This window comes from Notechis scutatus, chromosome Z, assembly GCF_049901735.1.
Source record: "Notechis scutatus isolate UNSWTSFEM ecotype Mainland chromosome Z, rNotScu1.2, whole genome shotgun sequence".
Lineage (NCBI taxonomy): Eukaryota > Metazoa > Chordata > Lepidosauria > Squamata > Elapidae > Notechis > Notechis scutatus.
In genome coordinates, this window is record NC_142025.1 from 112403766 (window position 1) to 112428244 (window position 24479).

The following is a 24479-nucleotide window of genomic DNA, read 5'->3' on the forward strand; positions in this document are numbered from 1 at the left end:
AAACTCACCTTCCTGTGGCACACCTTGGAAAGTGTGTGAGCAAGTACCACAACAGCTCCAGTAAATTGGCAGCCAAACTACTACTCTGCATTAACATTGTAGTCTCCTAATAATGCCATACTCTAATAATAATAGTAACATAAATAAACAAGATGGAGACCGTATTTCTTTCTTCTCCATCTCTAAATAATCAAGGATAAGATTCAGTATGGGTGGGTGATTCCATACTAATTGGATCATTAAGGTTATCACAATGAATTGAGTTTATATTGTAATATGTTTCCAATAAAGTTTGTTTTCTAGATCTTTTCCTTGAATTGTAATGCTTGAAAGTTCTATACACTAAAACAATGTGGTACATTGGTTGACATATTGGGTGTCAGGGTTCCAACCAATGCCCTAATTAAATCATGAGCCACAGGCCAAGCTTTAAAAAAAATCAAATTCTTTATTAGGAGCTTCATGTTGGCACGGACTAAATGGAACCAACTCTTACCTCACTTAATTCATGCTTTGGCTCTGACCCTGTTTCTCCCTCCCCCCAAGTTGTGTCATCAGTCACATTCCCCAACAAAGCAATTCACTGTGGGTTCCCATGGAGATGACCTTGACTTTGCTGGCTGGAATGTGCTTTGTTATTGCTCTAGTGAAGGGGATTATAAATTTGCAGATCTGGAGGTTACTATGGTGAATATCTTCATGCTCACCTTGAATTCCAATGGAATGCTGAATGGGAATGAAGGGAACATGGGAAGAAAACCATTCTTGGACATCATTTCCAATGGTTCCTTCCCTTTTATTGAGACTTGAAGGGTCTTTGAAGACTTAATAATATATAGGAGACTCTATTTTGGGGGATAAGATTTGAAAGTTGGTCCAAATAAAAGCAGGCATGAGTCGTGCTGATTACAAATAATATATTCTGGGCATGAACTGTGAATATTTATGGGAATTGAGAAACAAGTATCTCTTGAAATGTTATCTCAAATTTCTGTAGAAACTGGAGCATTGTATCAGTAAAAGTTTTACATTTTCAATTTCTCCAATTGAAGAGGAATTGGAACTAGACAAACCACAAAAGAGTTGCATAGTTTATACTTGCTGGTTTGCCTCCAGAGGACCTCTTAATTTGGGATGCACTTGAAATTTTATCCAGAGGTTATCAGCCTTAAGTATTTTCTAGCTACAGTGTTTGAATGCTCATGGGAAATTAAAGGCAAACATCCTTAGAGACTGTATTATAAGCTTCTGTAGAGAAGAAGAAAATCAACTTTCTATGATGCAATCTTCTGGAAATTCTTTAAATGTTAAGGAAATTAATTTTTCATGAAGTCCATTTTCCCTATCCTCAAGATATGATGAATCATTTTCTATGTTTCTACAAAACATTGTCTTTGGGAATGGATGCTGAGATGTAGTAAAGGTACTTGATAAAGAGAAGAAAGAACAACTCAAGGTAAGGGTGAATAGCTCTTTAGATCCATCTATTTTACAGAATAGAATAGATAGAATTCTTTATTGGCCAAGTGTGATTGGACACACAAGGAATTTGTCTTGGTGCAAATACTCTCAGTAAAACTCAGTAGAATGAGCACATGGAACAGAATTTCATTGCTAAAATAACCATGATTTCCTAGCATATATTTTCAAATCTACCTCCACACAGAGAGAAACATCATGGCTATTATATTTTTAGAGCCCTTTATTTACTTTTATATTTCTATCACAGCCCATGTTTTGTTTTTCAGTATTTTACTCTTCTTTTCTTTAGATAATTAACAATGTAAAGAAGATTCCTGCATGGGTATTTGGGAGACTGTCAATCCAGAATTCCCAAGTCCTAATTTACATCAAAATATTTCAACTGTAGGTTATATCTACCAAATATGTCATTCTATTTTTAAGATTCTCCAAATGACAAATTTCTAACTGACAAATTTCACACATGACACTAATTTCAAATAGTGTTTTGTTGTTCTTGCTGTGACCTCATGTGTTTTGGGATTTCAGTTATAGGCCTTTAGTCCTCATAACTGATAATCAAATATATGTATTTAATTTCAGCTACTATAGCTACACACAAACTTTGTTTTTGTTTGATATATAAATTAACTGTTATGTTCTCCATGTTGAACTCATAATACTAATTTCTGAAAGAGGATTTTACAGGTTTGGCTAAGTCTTGGTTATTTTGATTTTAAAATCAAGTCTTGTGTTCTCTCTCTTGAAATAGTGTATTTCTGAAAAAGATCTTCAGAAACCTTGACTGAATGAAGATTCCACATTTTCTCTTTTGGTGATAAAAGGGGAAGATGAATTTGACCAATTGCACAAGAGCAACTCAATTTATTCTTGTTGGATTGGCAAGTGTTTTGGGACTGGAAAGTATAATGTATGCCAGCATCTTTCTGCTCTACATCCTGAGTCTGATAGGCAATGGGCTCATCATTTTGATAGTAATCATGGACCGACATCTCCAGAAGCCCATGTATTTCTTCCTTACCAACCTTTCTATAAAAGACATTGGATACACCACGGTCTTTATACCCAAGCTGCTGGTTAATTATCTCTCTGCTAATAATTCCATCTGTTTTTATTGCTGTGTGATACAATTGTGCTTCTACTTCTTTTTTGGAGTCACTGAATTTTTTATCATCACTTTGATATCCTTGGATAGATATGTAGCCATTTGCTATCCTTTGAGATACACCAACATTATGACCTCAAGGGTCTGCCTTAAACTGTCAATAGCAGCCTGGTTTGGAGGATTTTTATCCATAATTTGCCAGGTAGCAATGATTGCAAACCTACCCTACTGCACTTCCAACATTATCAATCATTTCTATTGTGATGTTGGACCTGTGCTGAAAATTGCAGGAGGAGATACACATCCCATTGAAGCCCTTGGCTTCCTTGTTGCTGTGCTTGTCATTTTGTCCTCCCTGATTTTCACCCTCATTTCTTACCTCTTCATCCTATACACTATTCTTCGAATGCCTTCAACCTCCAGACAGCAGAGGGCCTTTTCGACATGTGCTTCACATCTGGTTGTCGTCAGTCTTTTGTACGGGTCAGTCTTTTTTGTCTACTTAAGACCGACTGTCAAAAATTCTTCCTTTAGTATGATGAAGTCTGTTGCCATACTGTATACTTTCATCACCCCTGTGCTCAATCCTTTCATCTACAGCATTAGGAATAATGAGGTGAAAGGTTCTGCATCAAAAATCATAGAAAGAATGGTTCCAGGTCTCCGAAATTTCTAATTATTGCCAACCCTAACCCGCATTTAAAAGAAATGGGAGAGATCCCATTTGTAATAGATTTCTTGTACATGAAATGTGAACCTTCTCTGTCTTTTGAAGGATTCTTCTATGTTGGGGTGTGCCAAGATTGTTGAGTTAGATCTTATACTTGAATTGAGTCTTACACTTAGGCAAGAAAACCCCAAAGTACACATATAGACTGGATAAAACCAGGTTTAATAGCAGTAACTGTGAGAGGTATCTTGGAGTCTTAGTGGACAACCAATTAAATATGAGCCAACAGTATGCAGCAGCGGCCAAAAAAACAATGCAATCCTAAATTGCATTAAAAGAGCGATACAATCAAAATCCAATGAGGTACTAATACCACTCTATAAAGCCTTAGTAAGATCATACCTAGAATACTGCATCCAGTTTTTGTGATCGTACTATAAGAAAGATGTTGAGACTCTAGAAAGAGTGTAGAGAAGAGCAACCAGGATTATTAGGAGACTGGATGCTAAAAAATATGAAGAATGGTTGCAGGAACTGGACATGGCTAGCCTAGTAAAGAGAAGGACCAGGGGAGACATGATAGCAGTCTTCCGATATTTGAGGGGCTGCTACAGAGAGGAAGGGCTAAAGCTAGTTTCCAAGGCACCTGAAGCCCAGATGAGGAATAATGAATGTAAACTATTCAAGGAAAGATTCGATCTGGAAATAAGGAGAAATTTCTTGATAGTGAGAGCAATCAACCAAAGGAATAGCTTGCCTTCAGAAGTTGGAGGAGTTTCATCACTGGAAGCTTTCAAGAAGGGACTGAACTGTCATCTGTCAAAAATGGTGTAGGGTCTGCTTTGGAGGGGAGTTGGACTGGCTGACTTACAAGGTCCCATCCAACTATTTTAATCTGTATCAGTTATTTCACATTGCCTTCCTTAACAAATAAGAAAGAGCGAACAACATCCAAGTGGAAGGCAACATTTTCCCTCCCACCCACCAATTTGATGAAAGCTTTGTTGAGAAGCCTCTACAAATGCTCTTTGGGATAAAATATGTTACCAGTGTTCAGTTGGGTTTCAGAGCTGGACATAAAACCGAAGCTGCATTGAAGATGCTTGTCAGTATTAAAGTTATTTATTTATTTATTTATTTATTTATTTATTTATTTATTTATTTATTTATTTATTTATTTATTTATTTATTTATTTGTTTGTTTGTTTGTTTGTTTGTTTGTTTATTTGTTTATTTGATTTGTCAATCACTTACAAGATAATAAGTATAAGGATAAACATAGTTATGAATACATGAAATGAATACTTATAAGAAAAATAAAAGAAACAATAGGATAGGGATGGTAGGCATGCCCCCTACAGACCTCTTAGGAAAGGGATGAGGTCAATAGTAGACAGTCTAAGGTTAAAGTTTTGGGGGTTTGGGGAAGAAACCACAGAATCAGGTAGAGTATTCCAGACATTGACTACTCTGTTGCTGAAGTCGTATTTTCTGCAATCAAGTTTGGTACATTTAACCTTGAGTTTGTATCTATTGTGTGCTCTTGTATTGTTATGGTTGAAACTGAAGTATTCATTGACCAGTAGGACATTGCAATGTATGATTTTATATACTATACTTAGATCGGACCGAAGATGGCGTAATTCAAGGTCTAGAATTTCAAGTCTGGTGGCATAAGGTATTCTGCAACAAGTAGAAGAGTGAACTCTTCTTGTGAAATATTTCTCGACTTTCCTAACTGTGTTAATATCAGATACGTGATGTGGGTTCCAGACTGATGAGCTGTATTTGAGTATTGGTCTAGCAAATGTTTTGTATGCCCTAATTAGTAGTGTGATATTATGGGAGAAAAAGCTATTTATTTATAGGATTAGGTTAACAATTCTTAATGCCTTTTTGGCTATGTAGTTACAGTGTGCTTTAGCACTTAGATAATTAGAGATGAGTATTCCAAGGTCCTAGATGGAATTTGGATCATCAACAAGTTGGGAATGCATGGTGCAAGCTGACAATTTTCAGCATCGCTTAATCTTGGTATCCACCTGAACTTCTCTTGCCCACCCAGCCGTTCGGGATTAAACCAAAACGCAGTGCACGGCGCTCTCAGGTACCTCAAAATCTTTTTTTCCTGTTGTTACGGTGATGGGAGAAAAGCAGGAGCGACTCGGACGCTGTTGTTGGAGACGGCGTTGGTGCACAGGGGGGAAGAAATTAATTCACCCCCGAAAAGACATCCTAGCCGTTTTTGGGGGGCTCAAAAAAAAAAGAGAAAGGCCCGGCCTTATTTTGTGAGAAACACGGTATATCATTATTCTATTCTTACTTCATACTACTACACATAATGTATCTAATTATGATAACAATACTTGGCATATTTAATTCTGATTCACGTTTACTATTTTTCACTGATCTTAAATTTTCTAATTTCCATTTTTATTCTCCAGCCATTGATAAAACAATTCCCATACTAAATAATATTCAGTTTGTTCCTTTTCCTTATTGCAAGTGTTAGCCTGTACATTTCTGCACATTCTAATATTTTCCTGATCACATTCTCATCTGTTGGAATCTTTTCACTTTTCCAATTTTGTGCAAATACAATTCTAGCTCCAATCAATACATGAATGATTAAGTATAGCTTTTCTTTATTATATATTTCAGGTATAATCCCCAACAAAAATATTTCCCATTTTAAATCAATATGTTGCTGTATCATCTTTTCCAACCATATGTGTATTTTTGTCCAACATCTTTTAGCTTCTATGCTTCTTTCTTGTTATAATTAGTCCTCTAATATATGCCTTTGTAGTATCCCAAACATTTTGCCATGAAGTTTCTTCTTTTCTATTCTCTTTAAAGAAAAAAATCCATTTTTTTGAATAAATTGAATAAATTCCTTTTCTTTCAGTATTAATGCATTCACAGTCCATCTTGGCTTCTTTTTTTTTGTCCCCTCCATATAACGTGTATAAGGTTGTGGTCTGCCCAGGTACTTGTTTTGATCTGCATTTCTTTTATATTAGATATTAATTCTGGTGATGTCCAAATCATGTCTATTCTAGACACACTGAGAAAAATCAATATACATTCTACTCAAATAGACATGTCTTGGTCTAGAATATGTTTTTTTTTGTGTGCTTATTTTAACTTTTATTTCTGGTCTGTCTATTACAGGTATGTTTTTGATCAGTTGAGCTATAGTTTGTTTTTGTGTAAAGACTGAAACAAGGAATGAGTTAAGCACAGTGGTGGCATTCAATTTTTTTATACCAGTTCTGTGGGCGTGGCTTGGTGGGCATAGCAGGGGAAAGATACTGCAAAATCCCCATTCCCTCCCCACTTCTGGGGGAAGGTTACTGCAAAATCCCATTCCCTCCCCACCCCACTAACCTGATTTCCAGCTCCGTTCTCCTGTGCAGGGCAACAAAAGAAGACTCAGCCAATCAGCTGGGACTTGGGAAGCAGAGAATTGATTCAGAGAATAGGGGCTAGTCAGAGGTGGTATTTGCCAATTCTCTAAACCAGGGGTCCTCAACCACCGGGCCGTGGACCGGTACCGGTCCGTGGAGCACTCTGTACCAGGCCGCAAAGAATTTTTTTTTAAAAAAATGGCGGCTTTCTTCGCCTTCGGTGAATGCTGCTGGGATCGGGGATCAAGGACACAAATGAAAGAAGGGGAGGGAGGAAGCAACCAAAGCCTGTCCTGCTCTCTGGCTCAGCGGCTTCGGTTTCCTCCCGCCTCGTTCCTCTCTCAGTCGCTTCTCGCTGCTCCACCAGCCCAGGAAGAAACTGCTTCAAAGAAGCAGGGTGGTGGTGGCTTTTCCTGTTGCTGCAGCTCCTCCGAAGCACCCGTTTTTACCCCCACCCCGCCCGCCCGCACGCGGTTCAATCCACAGTGCTCTGTTCTGCCTGCCTGCCTGCCTTCTTCGTTTCGGAGCAGCCTCGGCTGAGAATAATAACTATTCGCCTCTTTTTATCAGCCGAAGCTGCTCCAAACGAAGAAGGCAGGCAGGCAGGCAGAACGGAGCACTGTGGATTGAACGCGCGCACGGGCGGGCGGGTGGGCGTAAACGGGCACTTCGGAGGAGCTGCGACGACAGGAAAAGCCACCCCCGGCTTCTTTGAAGCAGTTTCTTCCAGGGCTGGTGGAGCAGTGAGAGAGCGACTGAGAGAGGAACGAGGCAGACACCTGAGGGAGGGAGGGAGACACCTGAGGGATGGGGCTGAGGGAGGCAGGGCCGAGGCGCTCCTGAACTTGGTGGTTTGCTGGCAGACGTTTATTACCCGACTAGGTAACAACATCAGATGTTACCTAGTCAGGTAATGAAACGTCTGCAAGCAAACCACCAAACTCGGATTCTCCCCCGGTCCTTGAAAAAGTGTTTGTGCTTGAAACTGGTCCCTGGCACAAAAAAGGTTGGGGACCACTGCTCTAAACTACTCAAAATTTCCACTACAGGTTCTCCAGAACTGGTCAGAACCTGCTGAATACCACCTCTGTTTAAGCAGCTCTGCTTTCTCTCTGTTGCCTGTTACTTCCTTGTAGTCTTCTCTCCTTAGTGGGCCAACTGCTTCCTTGATTGGTGGTTCTGTAAAGTACAGTGAGGACCTCGTGTGGGTAAAAGAAGTATAACAAGGCAATGTTATATATAAATAAATTTAATAAAATGCCATCTCTGAGCATGGACTTTCTATTGATAGCTCTTAGGGTCTATGTGTCAGGTGCACTAATGTTTTTTAATAGAATCATCACCTGTGCAGAATCTATGTTGTTTGGGCTCAATTAAGGGACTAAAACCCGGCATTATTTAATTTAAGTAGAGAAATCTGACATCCCGCAGCTAAACTTTGGGCTTCTAAAATACAGCTTTTTAGGCATAAAAAAAGACAGAACATTAACCCACCCTGTTTTCTTTTTCGTACACATTTGCTTCCTTTCTTACGATAAATACATTTTGAATTCCGATCAGTGAAACAAAAGCAGTTGAGATTGACAGAAAAGAAAACAAAAGAGAGAAAGAGACAAAGAAAAAGGGAGGGACAGAGAAAGACAGAAAGAAAAGTGACCAGAAAGAAAGAGAAAGAAAGAAAGAAAGAAAGAAAGAAAGAAAGAAAGAAAGAAAGAAAGAAAGAAAGAAAGAAAGAAAGAAAGAAAGAAAGAAAGAAAAGATACATGAAAGTGAGAGTATATATATATATATATGTATGTATGGTATTCAGCTTTGTTCGGGTATTTTCCCACGTCATTATAGTTGTGCTTTTAAAGTTGTAGCAACGTTTCAGCAGAATCTCATCTGCCATCATCAGGCTTCTGTATTGTGTTTGTCTATCTATGTGTTTGTGTGTTTGTGACAAACACAACACAGAAGCATGATGATGGCAGATGAGATTCTGCCGAAACGTTGCTACAACTTTAAAAGCACAACTATAATGACGTGGGAAAATACCCGAACAAAGCTGAAGGCCATACATGTAAGTACCAGAAAACTTAAGAAAACACACACACACACACACACACACACACACACACACACACACACACACACACACACATATATGTAGGTCTAGGTGTGTTCGGCTCTTTTCCTGTGTAAGATTAAGAGTATCTTGGCGACGTTTTGGCAAGGTCCCACTCGCCATCCTCAGGCTGGTGCTTTCGGCTTCGTGCCAGTGCAAGCAGTGTGTGATTGGAACTGCCGTCTCTCTCTATAAATACTGTGGGGGGCTGGTGTGCTGGGCTGGTTGGCTGCGCTGCTGCCTCAATCAAATCAAATTGGTTGATGGAGTTGATGTTGGTATAATGGGCTGTGTGATGGCCTTGAGAGTTGTATTGTGGAGATATCCTGGATCTTATGCTGTAATCTCCTGGGTCGTTTGTGTTTTGATCTCTTTTCCATTAGCCTCCTGTGTTGTAACGGCTTGGGTAATGGGTTATGTGATGACCTTGTGAGTTTTATTGCTGTGGTATCCTTGGTCTTGTGCTGTGATTTCCTGGGTCGTTTGCTGTGTTGTCCAATCACATTTGGCCAATAAAGAATTCTATTCTATTCTAAATGAATACAGGGTTGTTAAGAAACACCATGCTCATTAAGGGAAACTCTTTGTTCTTTACGAGGTGTTTTTCACAAGAAGCCGGACACAAGCACTAATTTCTGGTGAAAACATCATAAATTGTGTTCATGTGACTGCAGGAGGCAAACATGAACACTTCCAAAAAGTGGGTTGTAAGTAACTTTTATGGGGGGGGGGGGGTATTAAGGGAGAATCCATCATAACTTTGACTGCTCACCAAGTGACCAGTTGTTAGTCAAGAACTGCCTGCATTTCAATTACCAGCAAAGGATCTTTTTTTAAAATAAAAAACGTAGCTTTCTCCAATTTTTCATTACATCACCCAGCAAAATTCAACCAAGCTTGGGACTCAAGACAACCTACAAAGTTACTCCTGCCTGGCCCCATGAGACTCTGACAATCAATCAGGATACATTTCTTGCCAAAGAACAGGAAACAAGTTCAAAGTTCAAAGTCCAACAAAGTTTATAAATCTCTCTCCCTCTGTCACCCATGTGCTCTTTTTTGCCCAGGACCTCAATGTGGTCCTGTCCACCATTAAAACCATCCTTCTAAGCAGTCTCCATGTTTCCAGTGTCTTTCTTCCCTCTTGTAACTGAACCCATATGGATATTCCAACAGTTTCTTGTCTTGGTCTCTGGTGCTTTGGAAAATAAATTGACCCTCCCTCCTTTTTATGTCAGCCTCCCAAATACTGGAATACTGCTATCATGTTACCCCTGGTCTTTCTTTTCTCTAGAGTGGCCACACCCAGTTCCTGCAACTGTTCTTCATATGTTTTTTTTTGTCTCCAAGGCCTTTAATTATCTTAGTTGCTCTTATTTGAACTTTTTCCAAAGTCTCATCATTATAGCAGGTTTGGGGATTCTGTTGTCCTCCAAAAGTCATTGAACTATAGTTCTTAGCAACTCTATAGTCAATTAAGAAGTGAATATTTAATTCACCAATATCTGGCAGGTTACATACTCTCTGTCCTTATACTTGATGACAAAAATGAACTCATGTCACATTTCACGTTAACCACTTGATGGCAGCAGAAGCTTAAGAGGAAAAATTAATGGGAAAAAATCAGACTATTATAACTTACACAAAACCACAGCAAGTATCAGAACTACTTGTTGGGCTGTATTTATTGTTTTGCTTCTTTCTACCATTCTCGGTTTCAGTAAGCTGCTGGTGGGTTTCATTCCTTGGAGGTTTGGCTGCTGTTTCAGTTCAAAGCGCTTGGAGGCGCTCTCGCACCATGCAAGGCAGAACATTCAAGACTGAGGTAGAGAAAGTGACTTTTGATCCATGGAAGAAAGCAGTTTTCTATTGCTAATAGAAAGAGAAGAAGAGAAACGAAAGTTATGGGGCCCTCACTCAATCGTGATACATGAAACTCAAGTTCCTTCCATTTCTTCTTGCTTTTAAAGTTTTCCATCCACATAGCTTAAAATCCAGCTGCATTTTAGTTAGTTAGTTTATTTTATTGTCATTGCACCTCATACAATTAAATACCATCTTCAGTGTACATTATAACTGTAAAAAATAAAACACAGACATACATCCTTCACATAGGTTCATGGTTGCTATTTAGAAATATTAACATTGAGTGTTTCTTCTAAGAGTAAGGCCAAGAGTCACTAAACACGACTTAGATACTAAAATAAGCAATTTCTAAAATGCAACTCAACCAGAAGCTGAGTTCTGCAGATGTTTGGGGCTATAAGGTCCATCATCTTCGACCAAAGGGACTCAGACCTAGCAGAAAAAACTGAAAGAAGGCAGAATCCTTGCCTGCCTGAGGAATTCTGGGAATTGAAATCCACAAGTCTTAAAATTGCCAAGTCTCAAGATTCCCCTGATTTAAAGAGACAACAAAATATTAAATTTCCCTTTCTTGCTTAGCTATCTTCTCTTTCTTTTTCTTTTCCTTTATTTCTTTTGCTTGGACAGAGCATTGGACTCCAAGGCCCGTTCCAACTCTGTTAATCTGTTATGAACCCTCATGGCCACAAACACCCACACATTTTTTCTAGAGTGTGTTTGTTGTTCTCCATTTTTGTTATTGTTTTTGGAATAGCCACATCTCACAAGACTCAAATCAATGATCAAAGCATGCATGTGAAAAGTAACAATGCAGAAAGAAAAAGAAGACTCCCAACTGATCAAGGAGAGAAGCAACCTGGAATTAAGGAAAAACTTCCTAACAGTGAGGACAATAAACCAGTGGAACAGCTTGCCACCAGAAATTGTGGGCACTCCATCACTGGAGGCTTTTAAGAAGAGACTGGACTTGTCTAAGATGCTATAGATTTTCCTGCATGAACAGGAGGCTGGACTAGAAGACCTCCAAGGTCCCTTCTGGCTCTATTCTATTGTCTAAGTGTAGGAATCCAATTTTTTAAAAAACCCTATGTATATATTTGTCCAGGTTTTCTTGAATTAGGACTATCACCTTTCTGGATGAGAGGTTCCATCATCAAAGTATTATTATTGTGACTTTTCCCCAATATTTCATGGGAATCTTTCCTTCTCTGACTTAAATCCATGAGTTCACGCCCAGCACTCTGGAATGACAAAGAACAAGCCATCTTCTAGGTGGCATTCTTCTCCAAAATGAAACATGATCAGGTCTTCCGGTTTCTCTCCATAGGACTTCATTACTTGTCTCCTCATGGTCCTTCTTTGAATCTATTCCAGTTTGTTGAGTAGGACTTTATACAGTTTGTTGCTCAAAACCAGATCGTGTGCTTGAGAAAATATATTTTAAACAGAAACTGTGGTTTGAAATAAGCAGTGGTTTCAAATCTTACGTATCAGAAAGGAAATGTTCTTCAGCAGTGCTGCTCAATTGAAACTGTCTTTGTGGCATCTCTCTACTGAAACCATCTGTTAAATAAGTAACAGAAATATGTTTGCAGAACTAGAGCCATAAGATTTACTTCTTATGAGATCAGCTTCCAAAGGTTGGAACACTTAAGAAAAAAAACAACTTAAAAAAAATTCAGCCATTCCATTTCACAGGATATGTAATGAAACTTGATGATGACTACAGCATTAGTGACTTATCTTCATAGTATTACCAAAGTGATTTTTTTTCATATATATATATATTTTAAATGTGAGTAGTCAAATGTCCCTAAATTGCTAAAGGGAAATAACAAACATCACTAGGTCTTAAAATTAACCAAATGCTCAAATAGCACCTCTCAAATTCACATAAATGTTTGGGAGCCCAAACAAGTAAACCATAATGGATTTAATTATACAATTGAAAATATTCAGATCAATAAATTAAGAGATAGATAAACCATGATCATATTCAATGCCCAGATGTGTATCTATAGTTGACCATTGACCAACTTTAGGGCTTCTGGAAAGTTATAAAGTTAAGGTTCAGATTTATTTTGTGTGTCAATTGTGCCATTGCTTGGATTGGAATGCCTTGCAAGACCTAGAATTTAATAAGTTATGTATTGAACAACATTCTATCCCATTATTTTCTATTCACTGTTGTTGTTCTGGCCTTAGAGAGTAAAGAGACTGACAATGGAGAGAAGGACCTGTACATTGACTACCATGCTGACTGTATCAAAAGTAAGCCACGCAACCCAATACTCAGCTTTTACCCTCAACCACAACCCTACCTCAACCAATCCACCATCACCCAAGACTAGGCACGCACGCCCCCAACTACCTCAATTCCAACTACTGCCCGGCCTTAAATGCAAACTACTCAATGCAAGAAGCCTCGTGAATAAAATACCTGAATTTCTCATCCTCCTAAATATGGCTAACTTCGACAATCTCCTTATGCCAATCTCCTTATGCTGCGTCACCTGTAAAGTCATGGAATCAATTATTAACCAATCCATCATCCTCCACTTAGAGACAAATAACCTACTCTCCAATAAACAATTTGGTTTCAGAAAAAAACTATCCTGTAATCTGCAACTCTTACACTGCAAAAACATATGGACGACACAACTCGACCAGGGCAAAGCAATAGACGCAATCTACATAGACTTCTGTAAAGCCTTTGATTCAGTGGTACACGACAAACTACTCCTAAAAATAAAATCCTATGGTATCTCTGGACAACTGAATAACTGGATAGAAGCATTCCTGTCAAACAGACAACAAATGGTCAAAATCGGGAGCGTCCTATCAAATCCAGTACCTGTCAATAGTGGTGTTCCCCAAGGCAGTGTTCTAGGACCCAACTCTCTTCATACTCTACATAAACGACCTCTGTGATCATATTAAGAGCAATTGCGTTCCCTTCGCTGATGATGTAAAGCTGTTCAATACCACAGACAATACTGCTACCCTACAAAAAGATCTTGACTATGTATCAGAATGGTCAAACAAATGGCAACTTCAAATCTCAACAAATAAATGCTCTGTCTTACATATTGGCAAAAAAAATCAGAAAATAAAATACAAGCTGAATAGTCAAGATCTTGTTGATGACCCATGCTCTGTATAGGACCTTGGAATACTCACCTCTAATGATCTAAGTGCTAGAGCCCACTGCAACTACATAGCCAAAAAGGCATTAAGAGTTGTTAACCTAATCCTACGTAGCTTTTTCTCTGGTAATATCACACTACTAACCAGAGCATACAAAACATTTGCTAGACCAATACTCGAATACAGTTCATCAGTCTGGAACCCACATTACGTATCTGATATTAGCACAATTGAGAAAGTCCAGAAATATTTCACAAGAAGAGTTCTCCACTCCTCTACTCGTTGTAGAATACCTTATGCCACCAGACTTGAAATTCTAGAACTAGAAAACCTTGAATTACGCCTGTCTTCGGTCTGACTTAAGCATGGTATATAAAATCATACATTGCAATGTCCTACCTGTCAATGAATACTTCAGCTTCAACCATAACAACACAAGAGCACACAATAGATACAAACTCAAAGTAAACCGCACCAAACTTGATTGCAGGAAATACGACTTCAGCAATAGAGTGGTCAATGTCTGGAATACTCTACCCGACTCTGTAGTTTCTTCCCCAAACCCCAAAAACTTTAACCTTAGACTGTCTACTATTGACCTCACCCCTTTCCTAAGAGGCCTGTAGGGGGCGTGCATAAGCGCACCAACGTGCCTACCGTCCCTGTCCTATTGTTTCTCTTATTCTTTTATTTTTCTTATATGTACCCATTTCATGTATTCACAACTATGTATACATTTATACTTATTATCTTGTAAACAATTGGCAAATCAAATAAATAAATAAAAATAAATAAATAAATAAATAAATAAATAAATAAATAAATAAATAAAATAAAACATAGATCTAAGCTCAATTGCACCATAGCTGTACTTTGATAAATATAATTGAAGTTTCTCCTCCTCCTCCCCCTCCTCCTGCTCTTGCTCCTCCTCTCAGAAGGATAGGTTGAGGGAGAGGCCTACAAGAACAGTAAGAAGGGGAAGAGAAGCACTTCCCTTCTGCCCAAGTAATGTTAATAGTGATTCTGTTTTCTGTGTATTTCCAAATTTCCAAAGTAGTCTGTCTATTTCCAAATGACCAGAATCATATGGAGATAGGCAGGAACCAAGAAAGGAAGGGAAATTTCTGAAATGCAAAATTATTTGCTCATCCTGGAGTAGGTAAGAACATGCAAATGCTCCAGTGATTTGGCCATTGTAAATATGTCTTCCTTATAACTTAAGTTATAACTTCCTTATAACTTGTAATATCGGATCATTATTACAAGATGGGCTGGTTTTTTTACATTTACTTCCTTCTTCTATGTTTGTTTGGTGAGTAACAACTACAGGTACTGTGTAAAACTATACCAACCTGATATAAGATGGAACATCTCTAATTCTAAGTAAGGAGAACAACAACAATCAATGATCATTTTTTTTTCCAAGCAGGTTGCCCTTTTGATATTCAATGTTAATTATTATGTATGAAAATATTTCCTGTTATCCCTCTGAAATACAGAATTTTGGAGCAGAATGGCAGATGGCTGTGATAAGGTTAATCTCCCTGACTTTTTCATTTGTTGCTTGGATTTCACCATTTTAATTTAGAACTACCCTAAACAATCTATACAACTGTAACTCCTGTGAAATTCTGAATTCAGATTCCATAATTCTCAGTTGAGACCTTTATTTACCTATTGAAATTGCTAAAGCTTTGTTTTTGATTCTGTGACAACAGTCATAGAAGCTTGTGTAGGAATGTGGGGAGATATCTTTTCTCCAGTATTCCAAAATCTTTTTCAATATACAGTGGCTTTTTTTCATTGGGACAGCATATGGATTTAACATGATTTTTAATGATAGGCCAAAACCTAGGGGGTGTAGGGGAAAAAAGACAATTTAATGGATTTTTTTTTTAAATTAAAAGTTAAAACAAAATGCCTTGCTTCCTTGTTTTTATCTTATATTTCTTTTAGCAGGCTCTTTGGAATCCACTACTTTAACTCAACCCATGGCAGCAACGGCAGTTCCAGGTACTTCTGTAACCCGAGAATGTTTGGCTTCCGGATATGATATTAATCAACATCATATACATTGGACAACTCAACCCACTGAAACAGGACTTGTTTACATAAGTGGTTTTAGACCTAGAGATCCAGTCATTGTTGTTAATAAATTTAAGGGACGGATGGCCCTTTCCAATTCTGGTTCTACAAGCAAACTGAGGATTGATGGACTGATGGCTCAAGATACGGCCATTTATTATTGTGCAAGAGGATTGCCACAATAAAACAGAACAATACTTCCTTTGTACCAAATTCATTTTGAGAGTGCAAGCATTCAGCAGAATATTTCTTAAATGTGATTTCCCACCTCCCCTTTCTTTCAGGCCTACTTCAAAGAGAGTTCACTGAACACAGTTTGAGCAATAAATCAGGCAAAAAGTCTTAACTATTGGGCTATCCTTTGGTTATGACAGAAGGGTGGAGACATTGTGTTGGCTTGTAGTCCTTTCTCTTCAACAGAATTACTATGATACTAGCCATAAAATCCCCCTATTTTATGAAGAAAATGAATACAGGATCATCAAGTTTCCTTCAAATTAAAGATTTTCCTTCTCTTTCTCCTCCTCCTCCTTCCTCCTTCCTCCTTCCTCCTCCCCATCCCCTTTTCTCCTCCCCCTCCTGATTTCCCCCTCCTCTTTTTCCTCCCCTTCTTCTTCTTTCTCTTCTTCATCACCTTCAATTTGTGAGTCAGGCAGTACATAAGTAGTAATGATAAATGTGCTAAGTGAATCACATGGATGCAAAGTGAATTTGGGTTTCCCTGTTGATTTTGCTTGTTGGAAGCCATCTGGGAAAATCACAAATACTGATTCCATCACCCGAGATGCTGCAATCATCATAAATACATGCTTGTTGTGTGAATTTTGACCCTACCATGAATTCAAGGACTGGTCTTAAGGACAAAGACCAGATTTTTGTCCACTTCACTAAACAGTCAGTCATTTGCATGTTGAGCACAATACTGCTACCCTTGAAAAGACCTCGATTATATGTCAGAATGGTCAAACAAATGGCAACTTCAAATCTCAACAAATAAATGCTCTGTCTTACATATTGGCAAAAAAAATCAGAAAATAAAATACAAGCTGAATAGTTAAGATCTTGTTGACACAAACTTTGTCAAGGACCTTGGAATACTTATCTCAAATGATCTAAGTGCTAGAGCCCCTGTAACTACATAGCTAAAAAGGCATTAAGAGTTGTTAACCTAATCCTGCGTAGCTTTTTCTCTGGTAATATCATTCTACTAACTAGAGCATATAAAACATTTGCTAGACCAATACTTGAATACAGCTCATCAATCTGGAACCCTCATTATATATCTGATATTAATACAATTGAGAAAGTCCAGAAATATTTTACAAGAAGAGTCCTCCACTCCTCTACTCATAGAAGAATACCTTATGCCACCAGACTCGAAATTTTAAACCTAGACAACCTAAAACTACGCTGCCTTCGGTTCTATCTAAGTGTAGTACATAAAATTATATATTGCAATGTTCTACCTGTCAATGAATACTTCAGCTTCAATCAAAACAATACAAGAGCACACAATAGATACAAACTCAAGGTAAATTGCACCAAACTTGATTGCAGGAAATACGACTTCAGCAACAGAGTAGTCAATGTCTGGAATACTCTACCTGACTCTGTGGTTTCTTCCCCAAACCCCAAAAACTTTAACCTTAGACTGTCTACTATTGACCTCAACCCTTTCCTAAGAGGTCTGTAGGGGGCATACATAAGCGCACCAACATGCCTACCATCCCTGTCCTATTGTTTCTTTTTTTCTTATTCATATCCATTTCATGTATTCATAACCATGTTTATACTTGTACCTGTTATCTAATAATTGCTTGACAAAATAAATAAATAAATAAACATGTATTTTATTCTTTCTTCTTAAACAAACTTATATTTATTTTACATATATTCACATATAAGTATAAAGTTAGAAGGCTAAACCAGATGAGAACTGGCTAGAGTATGGAATATAATAAGTAATAGAAAGAAATAATAACCAGCAATTAACATCATGAAGTTCTTGTTTCTGTACTATTATGAGAAAAAAATGCCGTAGAAGTAGAGAGACAGATATAAAATTCAAATGAGAGGAGGAAGAACATTTCTGAAATGCAAACTAATTTTCATGTCATGGATTATATAAGAATTAGCTGTCAAACTTTCCAATTGTTCAAATAGATGACATTAAGTCCCCGAATTCAAAGGAAAGATCCACCTGACATTATGAAGTACTTCAATTATATTAGCCTTGCTATTTTGCTCTTAATGGCTGGTGAGTAACCATGTTTCATTTTGTCAGTTTAATATATTTATATTAATATTTTAATATATTTATTTAATATATTAATAAATAGTATGATTCCATTGTAATGAAATAAAAATTGGAACTAAATTTAAAAATACAGCAAAGGTCTTATCTCCAGTGTGTAATTCTTCATAAATAAAAAAAAGTCACCAATTTTTCCCTCCCCAAATCTAAGGCTTCCTGTTCCCACTTCTTCTTTTTCCATGATTTAAATATCTTCCCCACATAGATCTGCTGGTAAGTAATTTAAAACAGAAAATTGTTATTAATAGTGTTGTCCGACCTTGGCAACTTCTAACTGTACAGACTTCAACTCCCAGAATTCTCAGCAATATCCTTATTCACTGGTGACTTCTGGGGTTTGAAATCCCCACATCTGGAAAAATCATGAGATTTTTCATATTGTATTGAATCTTGGGTGAGATGGAACATATGGACAGAATATGAATTCAGAAAAGAAGTGATGTGTTGTTGTTATCTTTCTGCATTTGTAACCTTTTAATGTCTTTATCTTGTTCTTTTTAAATAGGTGTTTCTGCCACTATTACTTTGACCCAGCCTCCTGAAGCACTGGCACTTCCAGGGAGATCCATTACTCTGACTTGCACAGTATCAGGATATGATATCAATGACCACCATCTGAGCTGGATTCGTCAATCTAATGGCAAAAAGCTTGTCTTTATCACATCCTTCAGGACTGGATATACCACATACACTGCCAATGAATTTAAGGGCCGTGTTACCCCGTCCACCCATGGTTCGACAGCACAGCTAAGGATAGATGCTCTAAAAGTAGAAGATACTGCCACCTACTACTGTGCAAGATACACAATGACTGAATTTGGAAGTGTTCCTGTACAATATCTTGTAGGAGGCCCAGCATATCTTTTTGATGGGTTTTCCTCCCCTCTTTCCATGGTTACTTTCAGTTCCTCCTTTGAAGAGAGTTGGAGTCAGCCAAATGCTCTCTAGATTTCCTTCTTTTCACATCTGGGTACACAAAGAAGCTGATATTTTTGTCACACACTTGCTTCACCAGCCATGCTGAGTTGAAAACTCAAGGGCTGACTTCCTTATATCCTACCAAGTCAAAAATTGTTTTGGAGCTTCCATGATACAGATAAGAAATAGATGAGAACTGCTTTGAGTGCTTTATTGTGATGGGCAGGAAGGCCAAAGCTTGATTCCTCTTTGGTTTGATCATGTGATCTCCCATTGAGTTTATTGCTTGCTGAAAGTTCCAATGGGATGAATATCAAATGGTACCAATAGAAGAGAACAGAAAAAGTGCAGAGAAGAGCAACCAGGATGATTAGGGGACTGGAGAATAAAACATATGAAGAATGGTTGCAGGAACTGGGCATGGCTAGTCTACAGAAGAGAAGGACCAGGGGAGATATGATAGCAGTCTTCCAATATTTGAGGAGCTGCCACAGAGAGAAATGAGTCAAGATATTTTCTAAAGCGCCTATAGGCCAGACAAGGAATAACGGATGGAAACTGATTAAGGAGAAATTAACCTAAAAATAAGGAGAAATTTTCTGACAGTGAGAATAATCAACCAATGAAAGAGAAATTGCCTTCGGAAGTTGTGGGAGCTTCTCACTGGAAGCTTTTCAAAAGAGATTGGACTGCCATTTGTAGAAATAGTGTAGGGTCTTTCGCTTGGGTGAGGGGTTGAACTAGATGACCTACAAGGTCCCTTCCAACTCTGATTATCTGTTGTCTGTTATCTGTCTGTTATCTGAATATATGTAGCTCAGAATATATTGAACTGCATAGTCCTTGATGCTGTTTGGGTTTGGATTTGGGTGTTATCTTGAAGTCATTATCCAATAAGGTAACATTTTTAGGGATAGAATTTTGGAGAACTAGAGATTGTGGATTAGTTATGGAATGTACAGTTCCCAGTTCTATTGTCAGCCTTGGAAGCCATTTTTTTACTTGGAAGCTTCGAGGCTGCCACATTCAGTGCCTGGGAATTTGGGAGGAGGGATTTCATAGTGAGGTAAAACATTAGACCCAACAACATTCTTTCTCAGAGAGTCAAGGACTTGTTGCTCTGCACCTGCAGGGGAGTGACTGGAGGTATGTCTCCAGTTGGGACAACATTTGATTGGACCATATGATGGACTGATGGATGCAGGGGTTGGATTTTTGATTTTCTTTCGGAAAGGGAAAACCCGGAACTCTCAAATTCAGGTTTTCCCAGATGTGCCACTATGACAACTCTAATAAAATGGAACTTTGAGAAATGTTTGTCTATTGGTTTGGAGTTGGTTAGTTGGAATGCTGACATCTTCATTCCCCTAATAAAAGATTAACATCTCTTTCTCCCATTGTAAATCCAGGATGAGAAACTGAAATGCAGAAAAAGTTTAGAAAGATACACATAAAGAACCACAAACCTCTGCAAGCATGCATCTATGAAGCAACTCATTATCATAACCAAGATATTTATGTTTGCTATAACCCAGTTTCATGGAGCATTCATACATCCATATACATTGACACCTTGGTGCTCTCTGAGCTTGCTTGTTTTCTTGCAAACATTTCATTGCCCAAACTAATAACATCATCAGTTTTAGTTCAAATAGATGGCACGCCACTATATTACAGGAGACAGAGGACAAAAGAAGTGATGTGGCCCGCCAGCAGCTGATGGAGTTGGCAGAAGAGTTGGACAGTAGTGAGGAGGTTGGGGACAATCTGGACCAGGTCCGGAGCCTGAGGAAGATACAGAGGAGGACTCTGCATCAGAGGCAGAGATGGGACCAGGGCAGGCTGGCAGTCAGCAGCTGCCTTTGGGTTCAGACAGCAGTGATGTGGGGGAGCTTATGGAACTGGTTCCCAGCCTGCGCATGTACAGAGCTAGAAGAAGACAAGAACAATTAAAAAAGCAGGGTCGACTCAGGAGTAAGGCCACACCTTGGAGATGATTGGCCCCTCCCATAGGACATAAAAGAGGAGTGAACAGGATGTGAAATTTGCAGGAAGCAATTAATTCATCTGGTCAGTTCAAGTTTTGAAAAGTTCTGTTTGACTCTGTGTCAAGTTTGGCCTTGCCCTGCATCTGGCAATTAGTTCTCTGGTCACATTCCAAGTGTGATAAGATGGGTGTTTATAAACACTTCCCTGAAAGACTGTTGTTAAGCCTGGTCTGCTGTGAATGAATGTAACTCACAGCTGTGGAAATAAAAGAGGTTTTGCCAGGATTAAGATTGTGCTTTATTCTTTCTAAGGAAGCCTAGGTCAGAATAAGAAGGGAGTTCTGCTCAGGACAAGGAATAGAGGGAATGCAAGACATATAAAGTGTCACGCACCATTAGCATCTCCTCTTCATTTTTGTTGTTGCTTTCCACAGAGCTGTTTTGAAGTCACTGTTCCGGATTGTGTAAATGAAAGGGTTTAACATGGGTATGAAACTCGTATGGAAAAGAGACAATATTTTGTTAAGTTGGCTGTATCCATGAGTTGAAGGCCTCAAGTACATAATCATCAGCACTGTATAAAAAATAGTTACAACAGTAAGATGGGAGGCACAGGTGAAAAAGGCTTTGGAGCGCCCAGTGGCAGAAGGGATCTGAGTTATAGTAAATATAATGCAGACATATGAAATCAGGGAAAATCCAAAAGAACCCCACATGATAGCGGCTCCATATATGAGTCCTACAAATTCAATAATAGTTGTGTCAGCACAAGCCAACTGCAAAACTGGACCAACATCACAAAAGAAATGATCAATGAGATTGTGCGCACAATAGGGGTACGTCCACACCATGACTGACTGAGGAAATATGAGTCCAAACCCACCAATCCATGCCAGCAAAGACAGTTTGATACAGAGTCCACTAGTCATAATGGTTTGATAATGCAAAGGTTTGCAGATGGCCACATAGCGGTCAAAAGACATGATCATGAGGGTGATGAACTCCACAGCTCCCATTGTGAAGACCACAAAACCTTGGGCCATGCAACATGCAAAGCAGATGGTGTTTTTGCCAGAGAAGCTATTGACTAACATCTTTGGTATCTCTGATGTTGTGGAAGAAATCTCAGCCATGGAAAAGTTGAGGAGGAAGAAATACATTGGAGTATGGAGCTTAGATTCCATGGAAACCACTATGATGATTAAGGAATGTCCTACAATTGACAGAAGGTACATCAAAAGTAGGAGAGTATAAAATCCCAGGTCCACTTCATATAATTCAGAAAATCCCAGAAGAACAAATTCAGTAATAAATGTAGCATTTGACATCTTGTTCTACCCTAAAACAATGAATTTTATATATCATATTAATAAAATAAATAAAACTTGGGGGGGAAATAAAATAGAGTAGAATAGAGAAGAGAAATATTTATTGGACAAGTGTTATTGGACACACAAGGAATTTGTCTCCATGGCATAGCCTCCTACTGTACATACAAGCAACAAGTGATAAATCATTATCATAATCTTCATGAAATACATTTCTCATAAATCATAAGATACAACACTTAGTGATAGGATACTAAATAAGCAATCAACATAAATCATACTAGGTTACTAAATAAAATAAATAATAAAAATCATAAGATACAAACAACAAAGTTATAGTCATAAGAAGATAAGGAAATGGGTAATAGGAAAGATGAAAAGAATAATAGTAATACAGGCCTACTAGGTAGTTTCTCAGTGTTGTGGGAATTAGTTGTTTAGCAGAATGATGGCATGGGAGAAAAAACTGTTCTTGTGTCTGTTGTTGATTACATTTATTGCATCATCTTGAGGGAAGAAGTTGAAACTGTTTATGTCCAGGAGGTAAGGGGTCTATAGATATTGTTTTGTTGCAATACCAAATCAGACAGTTATAGAGGGGCAAATGACAATAATAATAATTCCTTTGTAAAACTGAAGAAAGTAGTCATGAGGTATTGAAGCAGAATTTACAAAGATTTATATGGAATGGTTGGACTGAATTACTTTGCATAACTTTCAGCAGTAGTTCTGTTTAAGACAAGTGTCCTCTCCCTGTTCCAACTCATACAGATTTCATTAACTGGCTGGCTTTTGATAATGTTTATCACTCTGAGACAGCATATACTCGCTGAATTTGAGAACTAGAGAGAATGAACTGAATTTGAAAACTAGAGAGAAGGAAAACAAACAAACAAACACCCAGCTCATGTTTTCATAAGGACCTATTACCATTCAATTTTTCTCTAAATCCTATGGAAATGATTTTGTTTATATTGTACGGATAGTGATAAAGGAAACTTTATAGGATATTGATAAGGAATAATTGATGGAAAGCATTGGCAGGTTTCATAAGAACTAAATTAATGTGTCCTTCATCCACAGTAAACAAATACATATTTGTTTAGTATTTGGACGTGTCTCTATTTGAGTATGTCATTTAAGCTGAACATTATTCAGTTTAATGCTTAAAAGTTTATAACAGAGGCTTTTAAACATTAGGTGTAGGGAAGATTTTGCAGTACAGAAGAGCACTTTGAAGGAAGGGTTCTACAAAGAAGAAGAGATGCCTCATTTGGATGAGGTTTTGGATTTATCTCCTATAACCTCTGGTAAATGGTCTATTCAAATTCTCAAAATAATTGCTGCTTGTTGTTGCTTGATGTCCAACAAAACTGAGTTGGGCATCCCCTCTTCTTCATGAAGCAAATGTAGGTAGCCACCAACAAACCACTGGTACATGATGGCTCATTCTCCCCCTTTTAGGCATAGCCCTTCTACCCTGTATGATGAAAAATCTATCTTCTGAACATAGAGAAGACAATCTGTGGACCACATGTTTATAACTCCAAACCAGCTTGTTGAAAACAGCTACATTCACTTTCTCAAACTCAAGTCCAACTCAAGACATGGATAAAGAGCTTAAGACTAAACCCCTATTTAATCAGATTTTTATTAACATTCTAACAATTCCATGCCATAATATAACCATGAGCAACTCAAAAACATCAAAATGCTTCTGCATTAAAAATAAACGATTTTCACATAGAATACATCATTGGCAAGAGACAAAAATAAGAACATTATTCCAGCCTCAAATATATAGAAGAAATGCGACCCGCCCCCTCCCAAAAAAAAAAAAAAAAAAAAAAACCCTGAACATAGAGATCATCTTTTTCACTAATCCAGCATTAAAAATATCATCCAAGTTCAGTGCCAAAAAAAATTCACAACAAAACCAAACAGCATACCTTCGTAGCAGCAACCACACTGATTCTGAAATAATATTCAGTAAGTCTAATATGGAGATAGATTTTGTTCATTGAGTTTAGGTAAGCTTTTATTTTTCTTCTGACTT

General features: G+C 38.0%; 2 protein-coding genes across 2 annotated transcripts; one reads left to right on the plus strand and one right to left on the minus strand.

Annotated features, from left to right (window-relative positions):
• Window positions 1–2312: 2312 nt before the first annotated feature.
• LOC113424165 (olfactory receptor 6X1-like) lies at window positions 2313–3263 on the plus strand. Its single transcript, XM_026685767.1, has one exon. The coding sequence runs from the start codon at window positions 2313–2315 to the stop codon at window positions 3261–3263; it is 951 nt and encodes a 316-aa protein (XP_026541552.1).
• Window positions 3264–21490: 18227 nt separating this feature from the next.
• Window positions 21491–22423, minus strand: LOC113424163 (olfactory receptor 6X1-like). Its single transcript, XM_026685765.1, has one exon. It carries the CDS (start codon window positions 22421–22423, stop codon window positions 21491–21493), a length of 933 nt encoding a protein of 310 aa, XP_026541550.1.
• Between the last annotated feature and the right edge of the window lie 2056 nt (window positions 22424–24479).